At 40.0% G+C, this 18,305-nt stretch overlaps 1 protein-coding gene across 1 annotated transcript in view; it reads left to right on the top strand.

Moving 5' to 3' along the window:
- LAMA2 (laminin subunit alpha 2) overlaps positions 1-18,305 on the top strand; it is a 636,281-nt gene that overhangs the window by 229,134 nt on the left and 388,842 nt on the right. Inside the window, exons 5-7 of the mRNA XM_075554570.1 lie at positions 6,013-6,192; positions 11,880-11,969; positions 13,326-13,443. Coding sequence (XP_075410685.1) covers positions 6,013-6,192; positions 11,880-11,969; positions 13,326-13,443 — 388 coding nt within the window. The remainder of the gene's footprint in view (positions 1-6,012; positions 6,193-11,879; positions 11,970-13,325; positions 13,444-18,305) is intronic.

Raw genomic sequence — 18,305 nt, 5'->3', positions numbered from 1 at the left:
TCGCAAAGAGGTAACCAGTGAGGTAGGAGGGAAAAAAGACATCATGGCATGGTGGGAGCCAGTAGAGCTGTCAGTTCTTTCTGATGCTCCAGAGAGAGCAAGTAAGGTAAAGGCTGAGTGGTGGTCATATTAGTTAGTAATGAGATAGACTCTGGTGACATTCAAGAGTAGGTTAAATGGACTGAAGGGAGCTCAGTGGAATAATAAGAACCAAGTGGAAGAATAGACCAAAAATGACCTGCCAGAGGTAAAGCCAAAGCTTTTGTCCTTTGCTAGAAAGGCAATGACGTTATTGCACTGTCCCCGTCACTAAGCTTCATACAGTTCATCCTTTTAATGTACACTTTTTTCTCTCTTGCACAGGGTAAGATGGAAGTTATAAAGTTCAATTTATAATATTATCATCCTAAATTATTGGTAATAATTTCATATTCAAAATGTTTGCCTTTAAGAGAGCCCCGGGTGTCTCAGGCACTCATTTATACACAAGGTCTTTGGACACATATGCAGAGAGTTAATCTCATTCTACATCTTTGAGCTTCAGTGTTATATCGCTTGGGTTCATTTTACTTTCAAGTTGTTAGACGTAACCGGTATGCCTTCAAAAATGGCTAATTCTAATTAAATTTAGAATATTGGAAGAGAACAGCAACTTAGCAACTTCATTCACCCCTACCATTCATGTCAAAATTTGGCAATTATTAAATATTCATAATAAACCGTTTTTGCTTAGCTTCATTCAACCAATAAACACACCATTCAGCTAGGTATTACTACTAGACCTCAGGAATCTGAAGCCATTGTGGTAATATTAATACAACAACATGACACTAAGGTGACATATTGTTATCTGATGCATAGACTCTTTTAATACTCATTGTAATCATTTAAAAATACTGTAGTGCGACAGAAACTTTTTCATCAATAGGGAAAGGGTGATTTACTTAGTGTGCTTAGTTCTTGGACTGGGTAGACTATAGTATCACTTGGGTCATTTGGTCACAAAGAAAATGTTTCTCATGATGCAGTTTTCCTTCTTATGCTTCCCTTTCCCTCTGTGGAAATTAATTTCAAAGAAAGGTATATTTTTTTTAATTAAAAAGAAGTGATCACTAAGCATAAAATAATTATCTTCTGTTGGAATATTTCCTGTGACGGCATGAGTCAACACCCATCAGCATGTCTAAAGTGACAACATGCAGAAGACACTAGACTGCCACGGTTTTCCCAGGGTCTGACAGTAAGCCAGTGGTGGGCTTAACAATGACACATTTTCATGTTTGTTGAAGACAGACACCCCCTTTCCGCCCCTCAACTACTGTCATCGGCGCATACGAAGTCAGGCAGGATGCTACATTATCCAGAGGCTTTGGAGCCCCACAGCATTGCGCCAGCAGAAAAATCCTCCCCACTGTGATGATTTATTCAGAAGGAGAGTGGAGGAAAAAAAGGATGGAAGGAAGCTGCACAAAACATGGCCAAACAGCTGGCCGGTTTTACATCCCAGACACAGCTTGGGACTAACTAAACTCACAAGCTCTCTTGGCAGAAGATCTTGATGGAAATACCAAAGCTGTGAGCAGCAGTGTTCCTTTGCTGAATCCTTTATGGAGCTATCATATGGTTGACTAACCCGCGGGAGAACGTGCACACCATTTTTAAAGTGTCAATTTGTTTGAAGGGGGGACAGACTGGTTCCATATGGAGTACAAGTGCAGTTCACCATAACATGAACACTGACTACCCCTTAACAATCGTGGGGAACTTTCATCCCACACATGTAGTGATTTCCTCCTTTCTTTCAAATAGTGTTTTGTTGGAATTGTCAAAAGAAAACTTGATAAGACAAAGCTAAGTTCTATTTAAAGCTTTACACAGAACTATTTACATCTTAATCTGTGACTATTTGAAAAAAAAGTTTTAAGGGACATATTCTCATTGGTTTTAACCTTTATTCATGTCTTCTTTTAGCTTTTGATGGACACTTCCTTAAGCCATAGAAAAAAAATTTAAATATATTTTCAGTTTGTGAGTTGCCATACTATGAACATGTAAGATGTGCTTTGCTCTTTTACAATTGTGTACATTAGAGTTCACAGTATTTTGAGATCTACTATGTTAAGAGAACTTTCATTCTATCATTTTCCCAAACGTGTTAATTAAATGATTTATTATTTACTAAGCCACCAAGATAGATATAATAAGCTGAGAGATTTCCTTTGTTACAATGAAGGATTGGAGTTGAATCCCTGGGACTTCATAATTATCTCCATCTATTGGAATTGCCATATTTCTTTAGGGACTCAGGTAACTTCATGGCATTCAGTTTGTAAATTGCTCTCAAGGATTATCTAAATGCAGAATGTTAGGAATGGAATATCATGGATTTCCATTTCTCTTTCTCTGACACCATGACCCCATTCATCCTGTGATGCCTTGTCTGTTATTGTGTTAGAAGCTTTACCATTAGTATTTCGAATATAAACAGTCACCTATGGTGGATAAGTTTTAGCAGTTTCCAGACTAATTCTATGGAAAAGGACCTAGTGATCTATTTCTTTTTTTTTAATTGTCCATTGAAAACCTTATTACAAGAAAAGTTGAGTCATCTGATGTTTTGTTGTTGTTACGTGTCTTTAAGTCGGTTCCCACTTAATGAGACCCTATGTAGAACAGAAGGAAATACTGTTACGGTTCTTATGTTTAAACCCTTGGATGAAGCCTCCATGTCAATCCATCTCTGTAAGGTCTTCCTCTTATTCATGGTCCTATTGCTGTACCAAATATGATGTCCCCCTCCAGGGACTGTCCTGTCCAGACAACCTATCTGAAGTACACAAGTCAAGGTCTCACCGTCCTCACCGCTAAGGAGATTTCTAGATGTGCTTCATCCAAGAGAGATCTGTTTTTTCTTTGGGCAGTCTATGGTACTTTGAATACACTTCTCCAGCATCACAATTCAAATTCTTCTTTGATCTTCATTATCCAATCCAACTTCCACATGCATTGGAGGCAACTGAAGTGACTTGTGTCAAATGAACATTAGTGTTAGTCCTCCAAATAACACCCCTACTTTCAATGCTTTAACGAGATCTGGTGCAGCAAATTTACCCAAGTTAATGTATTGTTTATCTCTTGACTATTGCTTCCATGAGCATTTATTGTGCATGCAAGCAACAGTGAATCCTTAACAACTTCAATCTTTTCTCTGTTTATATTGATGTGACCTATCGGTCCAGCTGTGGAGACTATTGTTTTCTCTCCATTGAGTTGTAATCCTTACTAAAATCTGCCATCCTTGATTTTCATCAGCAAGTCCTTCAAGTCCTCCTTACTTTCAGCAAGCAAGGTTGTGCCATCTGTGTTTTGTAAGTTATAGCTGTCCTCAAATCCTGAGACGTAATTCTTCATATCAGCCAGTTTCTCTGGTTATTTGCTCAGCATCCAGGTGGCATAAGCATGATGAGTGGGTGCAAATCTGATGCATCCCTTTCCTGGTCCATTTATACATTCCACGGGTGTACAATATGATATTCTTAGACCCCCCCACTCTTATCAAGGCTATTCATAGTTTGCTACAATCCACAGAGATGCAAGCATCGGCATAGTCAATAAAACACAAGTAAACCTCTCTCTGGTGGTCCTTGCTGTGAGTCAGGATCCATCTGACGTCAGCAATGACATCCCTTGTGATGCGTCCGCTTCTGAATCCGGCCTGAGCATGTGGAGGACTCCCTGTCAATGTATTGCTGCAACTCTTGATGGATGACCTTCAGCATAATCTGACTTTCCATGATATTAAAGATCTTTTCCAATAGTATGAGCTTTCTGTTAGTTTACCTTTCTTTGGAATGGGGACAAATATGGATCTCTTCCAGTTGGCCAAGTAGCTGTTTTCTAAATTTCCTGTCATAGATGAGTGAGTGCTTTCAGTGCTTCATCAGTTTGTGGAAACATTTCAACTGGTGCTCCATCCATTTCTGGATTCTTGCTTGTGGATAATGGAACTTGAATGTCTTTCCATTGAAACTACTGATTCTCCCTCATGCTAAATCTTGTCCATACTTCAAAGGTAAGGAAGCTGGATATTTTTAACAACCTCTGAAATTGAATGAATAAACAAAATTTTGCAAAACAATTGACTTTTTCACATGGAACACATCACATGAAACAAACAGAATCAAGTCACCTACATGTGTACATTACAAATGAGCTCTAGTGTTTTTCGTACCAGTAGGCTATATTTCCAAAGAAAAGTAATCCCACAGACACCAGAAATATCAGACCTAACATCGATATCATATTCAAGCAACATCTTGCTGAAGATAATTTTTTTTAAATGGCTTGGAGAACTGCTAGAACTTCAAGGGGGCTTCAGAAGATAAGAAATAAAGGACTTCATTGCTGCTTTCAGATGGATCTTGGCTAAAATAGAGACCACCAGAAACATATTTACCTGTGCTTAATTGACAATGTAAAAGTACTGAACTGCGTGGATCACACCAAAGTATAAATAATATTGTAAAGAATGGGAATTCCAGAATACTTTATTGTTCTCTTCAGAATCCTAGGGATCAATAGACAGTTGCTACCATCCAACTATACCATTTAAAGTCAGGAAAGAAGTGTGTGTTGGTTTTGCATTCTTTCCTCAGACTCAGTTCATCTGTAAATTGGATCAATAAGCGCTGCAACGGGAATACATGAAAAATGCAGCATTTGGATCAGCAGTGAACTCATTAATAATCTCCAACATGCTGACAGAAACCTTGCTTGTTGACAAGGAAGAGGACTTGACTTTCTTACTAGTAAAGATCAAGCAGCACAACTTTCAATCGGATCACATATTAACATTAAAAAGACAAAAATCCTTATAACTGAACAAATAAGCAATATCATGATGAGTGGAGTAGAAACTGAAGTTGTCCACATTTCCATTTTACTTGGATCCAAGATCAGCATCCATGGTAAGGGAAGACAACAGTTTGCTACAAAAGACTTTTTATGAAATGCTGAAAAACAAAGATGTTATTTTTAAGGACTAAGGTTTGGCTTAACTAATATGCCACCGTGCTTTTAAAAGTCCGATGTGCATGTGATAACTGGACAGTGAAGAAACCAAATAAGAGAAGACTTGATGCACTTGGATTATGGCGTCGGGAAGCATATGGAATATAAAAGAGACTGTCACAAGAACAAACAAGTCTGTTTTGGAAGTAGACCAGCAGGAAGGCTGCCGGCGGAACTTTCTGTTCTGGTGAAATCTCCAGGACAGCATGTGGGTCTGATGCTCCCATGGAGAGGAGATACTTGATATCTTTTTAATACAGAAAATATTATTATTACATTTTATCATCTGGTGTAAATTATGCAAATTATTTCTATAGAGAATTAGGAATTCTATCTCTGTTTTAATTTATTTTCATAGAGTGTGTTTTTCAGAATGGGGTATATCCTTGGTACATTTTTGTCATCATGATACAGCACTTACTAAACAGATATCTATTGAAATCAATGTGGCTGTAGATTTGTCTGGCTTCCCTTATAATATTGTAAACTTTTTTTTAACCTTTAGATTTTAAGGCTATACTATTAGGCATTTCCAAGTTCAGAATTTTAAAATTTGCCAATGTGTTTTTGCTTTTGATACCTTCTAACATTAAATAAAAAGTCAGTTCTATAGTTTCCTATTCATCTCTAGCATACACCAAATTCTTAAATACATATGGCACAATAATTTTTTTAAAGAGAATGTTTGGAAACACTTGGAAAGTAAAGTTAGATCAGAGAACTATGGGTTGTAGTATCTCGGCAATACCTAAGACCTAAACATGTGAGTGGCAAGTATGTGTATCAAAGAACCATAAAATGCCTTTATACTTTCATTACATCTCAGCCAGTAAACATGAGCCAGTATCTGCCTGAGTAATTGGGGGGAGAGATAAACCTTACCTTTATAAACAAAACTGTATGTTTATTTTGGTTAATTCAATTGTTTTTCTCATTATTCAGATCCATATCTCTTTAATCAATGGAAGACCAAGTGCTGACGATCCTTCTCCTGAACTGCTGGAGTTTACCTCTGCCCGCTACATTCGCCTCAAATTTCAGAGGATCCGCACCTTGAATGCTGACCTAATGATGTTTGCCCACAAAGATCCAAGGGAAATTGACCCCATCGTTACCAGAAGAGTGAGTTTTGATAACAATTTTTGCACTTCAGAGTAAAATTGCATTAGTCAATTTAATTATTGCTTAAAGGATTAAACACTTTAAAAATAAATCTTTTATGATTTATAGGAATGATTTTTTATCAGATACTTCATATTAGACAGGCCTCTGTTTAGATAAAAGCTCAGTCACTATTTCAGTTTGCAACATTTTCCAACTTGTTTTAATATTTTAAAATTTCAGTTTCTTCTTAGTGAAAATGAGAGGTCACAGTGTTTAACTGATCATTTTATTTAGGAGGACTAAATTAGATAACTTCTGGCTCTTCGGTTGGTCACTAGTCTTGGACAAAGTGGCCTGAGGAGTTAGTGAAGTGCAGGAGCTTTGAAACATTTTTGGCGATAGACAACACTAAAATGCCTGTTCTGTCATGTCCCCACACATACACTCATACACACTCACATACATACATACATACACCGAGAGAGAAAAGGAGAGAGAGGGATGGAAACTTTAAGGTACATAAGATCAACTGGTAATCTTGCAGAAATTTTGTATTTCCCATTATAAGAAGATTATCAGCAGAAAAATAAAGGGTTATAGTACATTTTCAGCATATCTCTGCACACGAGGAACCAATTTAGGTGCTGGTTTCAGTGTTAATCTGACATCTGTCCACTCATGGCATAGATGATCAGCCCAGGTGTCTATGAATAATAATGCTACGTCTTTTGCTGTCCCGAGTCTAGGGACAACACAACAATATCTGACAATAAATTTATCCCCCTGGGTCATGTCACCTTTCTTATGTACTGCTGCTCATCATGTTACCAACAGTCTGCACTGAGTCATCCTGCCAGATAGCAACCTCGGGCCAATGGAGTATCTACTGGTTTGCTAGAGGAGTAAGTGGGGAGACGGTGAGAGAAAGAATTTAAGATTCTGGGACAAAGCAGTTGGTTGCAGAATAACCCCAAGTTCAGATCACTGCCACCAAATGCCAACTTGCTGAACTATCCATTTAAATTTTGACAGGCAACCAATCTCAAGGTTTCTGACTACCCTTTGTCTGCGTTCCCCCTCATTATTTAACTCTTCCACATGTTACCTCCAGTTATCAATTGTATTTATTACTGTACCACAGATGCCAGATGTGTTCCTTCCATGGATTTTCCAATACTGAAAAAATCTTCCCTCGGATTAATGTTTCAGCCTACTGTAAATGGTCGCATGTAGGAGTAATCATTATTTTATATTGATGCTTACGATTCTTCATGTGTTTTTAAAGAATCATTTTAATTCTAATTTTGGCCTGACTCCAAAAACACACCAAAGAAGACATGGCGAACGTTAAAGGGAAATTGAATCTTCCCTGACAGTAGATCTATGGCGGGGGGAAGGGGATGCAGGGAATCAATGACAATACATTATTGTTCCTTTTTCATCCTTTTCAGACTATAGTGGTAGGGGCTGGGGTACATTTCTATTATTTATAACTACACTGTAAATGAGCCTATTAAAGCAATTCTTTTAAACCTATTTCATCAACACATAGACATATTTTTAAGTACTTATAATGAGTATGCTAAACATTCCATGAAATTTAAATATACAGAATAGGATACTGAATTTCTGCTCTTTTTCTTGACTTAAAAGAGAAACATTAGACATTCATATTTAAGAGATATTACACCACTTTAACAGCATCAGCAAATACTACTGTATCAGCTTTCTGAACAAAGAATTCTCTTTGGATATAAAATTTTAAATTATATTAACTCTCTACTTAGTTCAACTGGGCATATTAAGGTATATTAAATAAGATAGTACATTAAAGAGAGCTTTAAAGGACATCATGCATAAATAACAACGCACAAAGAAAAAGATAATGGAGGAGCTTTGAGACACACACTAATAGGGACTTGAAGTCAAGAAATGCAGACGCTCCCACACACAGTGCTAGGCCTGTGGTCTAAGTCTGCATCAATCCCAACAGTAGACATCATCGCTACCACTAGGGGCACTATTTGAATTCCACACGCACACAAAAGAACTTCTCTGACCATTACAAAGTGTCCTAACATAGTCATTAGTATTTTTAAAGACTAGTTCTATAATTATAAATAATCATTAAAAATCGGGTAGACTAAATTGGAACATCGGACCATGCTAACTTCAGAGAAGACATAATCACATGCATGTTTCAAGTAACACTTGGAAAAAAAACAAACAAAAACAAAGCAAAGCAAATGGGCTGCACATCTACTTCCTTCCTTCCAAAACTGTGTCAATTTTAGTTAATTTCATCTCTTTATGAAATAATTAACACCTTGATTGTTATGAGCACGCTTTCTCCTCACAGTTGATTCTTTTCAAATTCCTCAAGTAAAATCCATCGAGTTGAGGTTCTCACATTGTTCTTGCTGACCGAGTCAGTTCTGATTCCTGGAGACCCAATGTGCCCCAGAATGAAGCACACCCCTATGTGTTCCACCCTCACAGTCACCGCAGGGCCTCTGCCCGTGCTGCAGCCACTTGGTTCTTCATTGCTCAGAGGGGCTTCATCTTTTGCAGTAATGCTGTAGTTTGCCCCCCGTGATGTCGTTCTGAGGGGACTGATGGACCCTGGTAAGCTGTCCCCAGTAGCTCATCACCCTCTCTTCTCAGGAGTTTTCTGACTGCGTCTTCCTAGACAGATTTGCCTTTGTGGTTGTTTTTCTGGCAGTTCATGCATACGTAATATTCTTCACCAATCTCATGCTTCCAGGGCGTGATCACGTCTTTGGTTTCCCTATACATCCTCCAGCTTTCAGGGACATAGGAGGCGACTGCAAATACCATGGCTTCAATCAGGCACACCTTCTTCCTGCATGTGGGGTCTTTGGTTTATAAAACTAAAGCTACCTTGCAACAGATTTGTCCAGGGAAGTGTCACTTGACATTCCGACTCTGGCTTCCATGGGCAGCGATGGCGCATCAAGTACAATGAAACCCTCGGCGGCGTCAATCTTGTCACCCTTAATCTGGATGTTGTTTATTCGTCTACTTTTGAGGATTTTGTTCTCCTTGTGTTAAACGGTAATTCACAATGAAAGCTGTATTCTCTCATGTCTTCCAAACATTCAAGTCCTCTTTACTCCCAGCAAGCAAGGTCGTGTCTTCTGCATCTGGCCTGTTGTTAACGAGACTTTCTCCAATCCTGGCGCCTCCGTCTTCTAATTGCTCAGCATGCAAATTGAATAAGTACAGTGACGGCTCAAGCCTGGTCCACATCCTCCCTGCTCCCGAATGTCATGCTGTCCCTTGTTCTGCCCCTTAGTCTACTCACAGCTTCCGTCTGAGCAGACTGAGTGCTCGGAAGTCCTCACTCTTTGCAGTGTTAGTCAGCGTTTATGAGCCACATACCAGATGCCTTCGCATAGGCAACAGAACACAGGACACATCTGTCTATAATCCTCCCCTTTCAGCCCCAATCTCACATCAGCAGTAACCTTTGCCCCACTTCCGCTGATGAATTCAGCATGAGTCTCTGGCAGTTCGGCTTAAAGCACTTCTGCAACCACTTTTCAATTTCCTTTGGCAAAATCATGCTTGCTTGTGATAGTAATAATATTGTTTAGTAATTTCAACATTCTGTCAGATCGTCTTTCTTTTGGGGGGAATGGAGTTAAATATGAATATATTCCAGTTGGTTGGCCAAGTACCTATCTTCCTTTTATTTTGGATAAAATGAGCATATCTTCCTTCAGTATCATTAGTTCTTGATTGTAAGCTGCCTCCTGAAATGGGTGAATGGTGACTAATTCTTTTGAGTTCAGTTTTTCTGTATTTCTCTCATCTTCTTTCTATACTTCCTGCATTGTTCAGAGTTTTGTCTACAGAAACTTTCATAGAGCAATGCAAAGATTGAATTTTTGTTTAGTCTTCTTTACCTGAGAGATGCAGAGCTTGCCCTTCCCTTTGAGTTTTCTGATGCAAAGTCTTGGAACATTTTATTACAATGCTTTATTTTGTCTTCTCAAGCCACCCTTTGAAATATTCTGTTAACGTCCATTATTTTATCAGTTCTTCCATTTGCTTTAGCAAGTCTCAGAATTTCTCATGATATCCATTTTCTTTCCTCTCCTGTTTTTTTAAAATAACCTTTTGCATTCTTCATATATGAAGTTCCTGATATCATTCCACAACCTGTCATGAGTCATCAGCGTTCAAAGTATTGAGTCTATTCTCAAGATGATTTTTAAATTCAGGTGGGATATATTTCAGGATATTGTACTTTGGTTCCTATGGACTTGTTTTAATGTCCTTCAACTTGAACTTCCACAGAAGCAATTCATGGTCTGTCTAACTAATGATATTAGCTTGTGCATTGTCTCTTTTTATGGAAGTAGTCAAGCTGATTATTGTGTAATCCACATACAAAGATCTATATGCATAATCACCACTTCTACTGTTTAAAATGGCATTTTCAAATTCTATCATGCCCTATCCAACATCATTTCTGTCACCATAGCCACGTTTTTCAACTATTGATTACTTTTTTGTTTCCAACTTTCATAATATCATCACCGTTAGTTATCAATGCATCTTAATTGCATGTATAATCAATTTCAAATTGAAGAATTTGATAAAATATTTAATTTCCTCATCTTTGGCATTAGAGATTGTTACACAATTTTGAATAATAGTCCTCTTAAGTGGCCTTAATAGTGATATTAGTCTGCTTCTCATAGTGTAGTACTTCCTGATAGATCTTTAAATGTTCTTTTAAACAATAATTATAACACCATTCCTCTTTGATTTGTTATTTCTGGAGCAGCTTTATCGCACTGTGCTGGCCCGTAGGAGGGTGCGATCCTGTAAACTATGCCACCTGGGTTTCAAATGCCAGCAGGCTCACTCATGTTGGACAGCGTCCAGACAAAGTACGGAGAAGGACCTGCCAATTTACTTCTGACATGTTAACCTTTGGGACGTTTATGAACAGTGGTGAGACGCTCTCTAATATCGTGCTGGAGGATAAGTCCTTCTGGCTGAAAGGCGCTCAAAATGTGACAAGGGAACTGGACCTGCAAAGCAGAATTCACCTTAATGATATGGACAGAGGAAGGCTTTCAGGATGGTCATCGGCTAATGTGGCATGACTTGAGTGGGAAGACATGCTTGCAAACATCCATTAGTATCAGCATGTGAAGTGTATAAATTATGAATTGGAGAAAATTAGCAATTGTCGAAACTGAAGTGGAATACGTAACTAATTGATAGTCTAGGCATGAGTGAGCTGAAATGGACTGGTGTTGACCATTTGACTTGGGTAATTGCATGATCTATTATGAAGAACATGGTGTTCTTATACTGGCATTAAAAGAGATTTTCATTTCTGAAACAAAGGCAGACAACTTTGAGGAAGAATCACAGCTCTTGGCCCTAATTAAAAAACCTCACCCGCCTCCCCCCAACCCCAACTGCTCTCAAAGGTAGGTACTGTCTGTTCAAAGGAAGGCCCACCTAACCTAAATGGGAGGCATCCTTTCTTTGTAGTGTGATTGCAGCACAAAGGGTGTTATGATTGGTTTCAGGAAACCTCATTATCCTCCAAGAACACCCACTCGCTCCAAGCAAAGGATGAAATGGAATGTACCATGTTTTAACTGTCTCTTTCACCTTGACGTCCTAACGGGATGTTTTCTCTGGGTTGCCTTTTACAGTATTACTACTCTATCAAGGACATCTCGGTCGGAGGAATGTGCATCTGCTATGGCCATGCTCGAGCTTGTCCCCTCGATCCAGCCACAAATGTATGTATATTTGCTTAGGCAAAATGAAGCCCTGAACTGTAAAATGCCTCATACGGGGCTCTGCTGACAGGAAACACTGGGAATGGTGTCAGCTCCCCACTTAGAGAGGATAGCAGCAAGCCGGGCTGGGGTGAAAGGGAGCTGGCAGTTAGGGTGATAGGCTTTGAAGGCAGCCATCGCAGTATCAGAAAACAGATTAGTTTTCTTTTTTTCTTTTTAACAGCTCCAAACTGTCTATTGATTTTGAAACTTCTCTAGCTATGACAGCAAGCTCTATGATTTAGCTTCAGAGACGGTCTGCTATCAATCAACCTGGCTACGTCTTGAACGTTTTTCATCAAAAAATTAATGCAAAAAAAATGAAAAATGGGCTAGGAAGTAAATAAATGCTAGCCATGAAAAAGAATGCTGAGGTAGGGCAAGGGCAACAGAAGCAAATAATCAACAAAGGCTTGAAATTGCCATACATGAGAATGTCAGGATGCGTTTTTGGTAGACTTTTCCATAAATACCCATATATTATGTGAACCTAGGCAAAAAAAGGGAATGAGCTTCTATTTTTCTAAATCATTACCATACCCAGGAAGCACAATATCATCTATTTTGGAGAAGATGGGATAAATATATTGAATATGATTAGTGAACCTAAGTTGGACTATGATGTTTTAAAAACTAAATGTGTAGTACAAACAATACAACATTCAAAGCTAATTTTCTAACGAATAGATCAAAATATTACCTCTCAGAGAAGGTTCAAGTCCACTGCTATATTTTGAGTACCCAGGTTCTAGTACTGCTCTCTGTAAGACAAAGAAGCTCTCTCCCAAGTGGATTGATGGGCGATGTTTCTCGGGTTTTTAGAGTTCCTAAGGCCATTGTGGAAGATCAGACATATGTACTATACACAGAGAGGAAGCGTAGTTCAGGAGCACATCTTATTTTTATTCTACCTGTACCCCTAGATCCTAGGAATCAATTCCCTTCTTTGTTCACACTACTAAACTATGTTGAGGGAGGGATTAAAGCAGACATAAAACAGCCTGGAAACCCCCCTTACTGCAGGCATCAGAGTGGAATCAGCTTTGAAAACTATTCCCATTTGGTCCATCTGATTCTATTTGGATACCCATTGATTCCAGAACCAGCCCAGAGTTCAGCACACGGGTGCTGGTCTCATGTATTAACCCCATGGCTAAAACCACTTTCGTGATAGCCTAACACCACATTTTACATATTGATACAATGTCTAGATGTCTCCTTCATTCCCCACCCCACCCCCACATCACATTGCAGGAAAGCCTTATTTCTGGTTCTTTTCAATGCTAGAATGATGTCTCTCCCTTTTTGTTTGCTTAGAAATCCCGCTGTGAATGTGAGCACAATACCTGTGGTGAGAGTTGTGATCGCTGTTGTCCAGGATTCCATCAGAAACCCTGGAGAGCTGGGACTTTCCTAAGGAAAACTGAATGTGAAGGTATGCTCCCGAGAAGCCAGAGGTTCCGCAATCCTTTCCTTGGAGAAAGAGTCATATTGTCAACACAGAGTAATTTTTAAGAACATTCCTATTTCTGATGAATATATTTTAACTGAAGCAATCGTTGATTCATTCTTTTTACCACATTATCTTCCTTACTGAACTTTTCAATGCCTGATTTTATTCTTTCCATTTGGAAAATGTTTGCAAACACCTACGGATTTCCTAAAGTGTCAAGTATTACAGGAAATAGATGAAAACTTAGGGTGCATGTATTATCATCAGGGCGATACTAACGCTTATAGCGAGATGTAAATATGGGTGAAGTGTAACTAAGCAATCAGTAAACCAGCCTCAAAAAGACGAGTCTTCTAAACATCCATATATTTATAAAATGATTGTGAAAACAATGCTGGCAGCAGCTCCTTCTGCCTGCTCCCTTAGCAGCGCCCCCGTCTACTTTCGTGCTTAGTGAATCCACCCGTGCACTCGGCAGCAAATGAGATGATAAGACGGCAGAAGAGAGAGCCACCTACATTTGAATTCCAAACCAAACAAAACCCTTTGCCATCGAGTTAATTCCAATTGGCAGTGACTGTATGTGAGGTTTCAGAAAAGTAAATCTTTACAGGCGCAGACAACCTCATCTTCTTCCTTCCAAGAAGATAGTGGGTTTGAATTGTCAACCTGGTGGTCAGCAGCCTGTATGCCTACCCTACAGCAGCACCAGGGACTCTCCCTCTGAGAGTCTGTGTATTATCTGAAAACAGAGCGCTATGGTAAATTTGTTATACTTACTAAACGGTGACCTTTGAGGGGAATACCTGGGAAGAATAAAAGTTTAAGAGAAGACAATAAATTTGAATACACTAATAATAATTAGCATGGTTATTTGGAGCAAATGACTCCATATGAACAACTACTGTATTGAACTACTGATATTAAAAGTGGCATCAATAACAACCATTATCATAAACTATGCTATAGACGTTATTGGACAGAGACAAGTGAGAGAAAAGCCAGCAATGGAAATAGTAAGCAAACGGACTCTAAATGTGACAAACACACTCACACTTTAGTATTACCGCTTTTGAAGCAACTCATCTGTCTGCGTATGCCCGCGAGCCAACGCGTGCCAAATGGCTTTCCTTTATTACAAAAATTCTGCAGAAACCTCACTTTCCAAAGATTTCCACAGGTCAAGAAGTGACCAAAAGCCCGAAGCTTCGGCTGATTGTTAGACACCCAACCAGTGTTTGGCCAAATTCAAAGGATTTCAAATATTAATATCTTAATATATTGACTATAACTACATCTTTTCCATTTAATAAATATATATGGCCTACAGAAAAATCTTGGTCGATATTTTAAACTATTAAATAACTCTAAATATTTAATTGGGTGAAAAATCAACTCAAATAATGACTGTGAATGTGGTGAAGCGCTCCGGTGGTGTCGTGGTGCCCGTTAGGTGGCATCCACAAGGCTGTGGCCATTTGAAACCACCAGCAGCTCCGATGTGATACAAAGGACAGGTTGAGCTCCACCCCTACCCTTGCCCAGGAGAGTCTAATTGACATGATCCCCAACTATCACAGACTATCCTTTGTCATTGTGACACTTTTACATACACTTTACCCATACATAATCACTAGAAACAGTAATAAAATCATATTTCAACATAACAGGATTTAATTCACATGGGTATGTCTGAAAGTGCGCTAACCCATATTCATCATATATTTTATAAGTGAGCATAAGTAAAACAAGTGTGCAGATATGGATAACTCAATTACAGTCCTCATTTCTGGTCATGTGGCCGTAGCTGGTAATTAGAACTCTATTCTCCCATTGCCCACTTCGTATTTCCTTTACCCTCGCTGTACCTTCGCTGGCCAGGGTTCTTTGTCTGATGTCTCAGCCTTCCTTCCTGAAGAGTCTGCGCTACTGGGAGTCACGTCAGAATTAGGATGTTGTACTTTCCCATTGACTTCCACCACAGCCCATGATGGCACTAAGAAGTGACCTAAGGAATCTCCTAGATTCCAGACATGTTCTTCTCTCTCTCCATTATGTACCACCAATTCAAAGTCCCCTGCGAGCAGGATTAAATACATCATTCAATATGGCACCACCCTTCTTCACTTGTTGATTCAGAGGCATGAGGGGGCATGATCCCAACGAGCAGGGGGGTGCATTCTTCATTGCCAGTTCAATGGAGTGCACGCTATGTTTCCAGATGAGAGTGGTCCTACCTTTGGAACCAGGAGCTCCATAAACAAAGAGCAGAGGGCCCCTGGGAAAGGAAGCCAAAACCCTGCAAGGAGCTCAGCAGGAGTAAGACTGAGTAGAGCCACTCCTGTTTCCACCCCTTGATTCTTGGACCTATGAATCCTGGCTACTGGCGGCACAGCACCATTAGTTAGCCAATGGTCCTGGAGCAAATGCAGCTTCCTGGAGAACACTGCCCTAATCCTGCAAGGTGTTGCCACCGAGTTGGCACTGTAATTGTGTCCTTAGAAGGTCAGGGCATTGTGTTATCAGGCTAGCTGCTTTGGGATGATGAGGAACATGGTAAGGCCAGTGGATTCCGTGAACATGGGCCATTGCTGTCCTTCATACGCTGAGTTCCTGGATCTGAAGCAATGCTGCATGAGATACCATGTTGGTTGATAAGACATCCTGTAATTTCACAAAAAGTAGTTTTTGCAGGAGCAGTCAATGTAAGCAAAGCAACTCTGTATCCCAAATAAGTGTCTATTTCAGTGAGAACAAAACACTGCCCCTTCCATATTGGAAATGGTCCTATGTAATTAATGTGCTACTAGATTGCTGGTTAATATCCCTAGGGAATGGAGCCCATATCTTGGACTCGGTATTAGTCTCTGCTGCTAGCAGATGGGGCACTCAGCAGTGGAAGTTACCAAGTCAGCCTTGGTGAGTAGAAGTCCAAGATCCTGAGCCCTAGAATGCCTTCTTTCCCGGGCACTATGTCCACATGGCTCATATGCCCCTAGGGCAGACAGAAGTGGCTGGGGACAGAGGAGGATGTTAGCAAAGAATGTGTCATCCTATCTACGTAGTTGTTAAAATGATCTTCTTTAGAAATAGCTCTTGGTGACCATTGACATGAGACACAAATATCTTCATTTTTTTATGCATTCAGAGACGGTCTATTCACCTTCCTTTCCTATACCTCTTCTTTACCAATTTTCCAATCCTGCTCCTTCTAAGTCCCTGATGATTCAGCAAAACCATCGGTGACACCGCATGCATCGGTATACAGTCACACATTTGACCATTTCTCCTTCTGTCCAAGAAAACGGAGCCTTCAGGCATAGTTCTCAAAGTTATGCGCACTGGGAGGATTTTTCTACACCCCTGTCCTTCAAGGAGGTCCCAGAAAGCAGTTATATTTTCCTTGTTTATGTCCACATTCCGGTGGTACCTGCAGATTGTGCAGAGCCATCAGCAAATCAGGCATGAGTTCCTCAGTCAAATGATCACGACACCGCCATGAGTGCAGACTGGGAGAAAGAATGGTACTGAGACAGGAGTAGAGACCATAGGCATTTCGGCCACTTCTTTATGTAGCTTCCTTGTCCCTCAGGTCCTGCTCCTAGCCCAATTTTGTATAGACCACTTCCATTTAACGCTAGAGTGCTGGTATGCATGTTCAACTTTGTCACTCTGTAGGCCAGACATCACCCAGCTCATGATGGGCAGCTCAGGCTGCCTGGTCACTTGGTGGTCCATAGCTTTTAGACTCCACAAAGACTGATAACAGGCTGAAAGCTGTGTATCACAAGGGGACTAATTGTCTGCAGAGGATGGCAGAGCTTTGCTCCAAAATACTCCAGAGTCTGTGTTGTGATTCAGCATTAGGGCCCTACCAAAAACCCCACACTCTTTCTGCCACTGACACCTCAAATACCATGGGATCAGCTGGGTCACATGACCCAAGTGTCAAAGCAGCTGGGATGACAGCCTGGACTTGTGGAAGAGCCTTCTCTTGTTCTCATCAATGCTGGCAGCTTTTTGAGTCACTTGATAGAGGCCAGGGTAACATACCCAAATGTGAGATTTGTTGACTCCAAAATACAAAGAAGCCCACCATTCATTTGCCTCCTTTTGTTTTGCCTCTTTCTCTTTTGTAGGGATATCTCGACATGCCTTAACCCACTAGACCCTTAGAAATTTCACTGAGATGGCAGGTGGCTAAATTTTGCCAGGCTAAGTTCCTACCCTCTAGTGTGCAGATGTTGCTGAACACGTTAAAGTCATTGCTACTTCTTTAATGGGTATAATCTGCATCATGTCATCAATATAATGGACCAGTGTGGCATTTTGTGGAAGGGAAAGATGACCCAGGTCCCTGCAGACTAAATTATGGCATAATCCCAGAGAGTTGATATAATTCTAGTGAAAATTGTAAACGTGTAGGCAAACTGCTTCTGATGGTCCTTTGAAACCAGAATTGAGAAAGAAAAAAAAAGCCACTGGCCTGATCAATCACTGTCTACCAAGCACCGGAAGAGGTACTAACTTGCTCAAGCAACATCACCGCATCCGGAACAGCAGCTGCCATTGGAGTCACTACCTGGTTAAATTTTCGGTAATCCAGTGTCACTTGGCAAGATCCATCTGACTTTTGCACAAACCATACAGGCAAGTTAGCCGGGGCTGCGGTGGGAACTACCATCCCTGCATCCCCTCTGCATCCTCTCCAGGAATGTAGTAGTGCTTTTGATTTAATATTTGCATTGACAGAGGCAGTTCTAATGGCTACCACTTGGCTTTTACTACCATATTCTCCCTTACTACAAATTCTAGGGATCCAGTACGGGGATCCTTCCAGTTGC

This window comes from Tenrec ecaudatus, chromosome 7, assembly GCF_050624435.1.
Source record: "Tenrec ecaudatus isolate mTenEca1 chromosome 7, mTenEca1.hap1, whole genome shotgun sequence".
Classification (NCBI taxonomy): Eukaryota; Metazoa; Chordata; class Mammalia; order Afrosoricida; family Tenrecidae; genus Tenrec; species Tenrec ecaudatus.
This window is presented reverse-complemented; position numbering and strand designations above follow the sequence as displayed.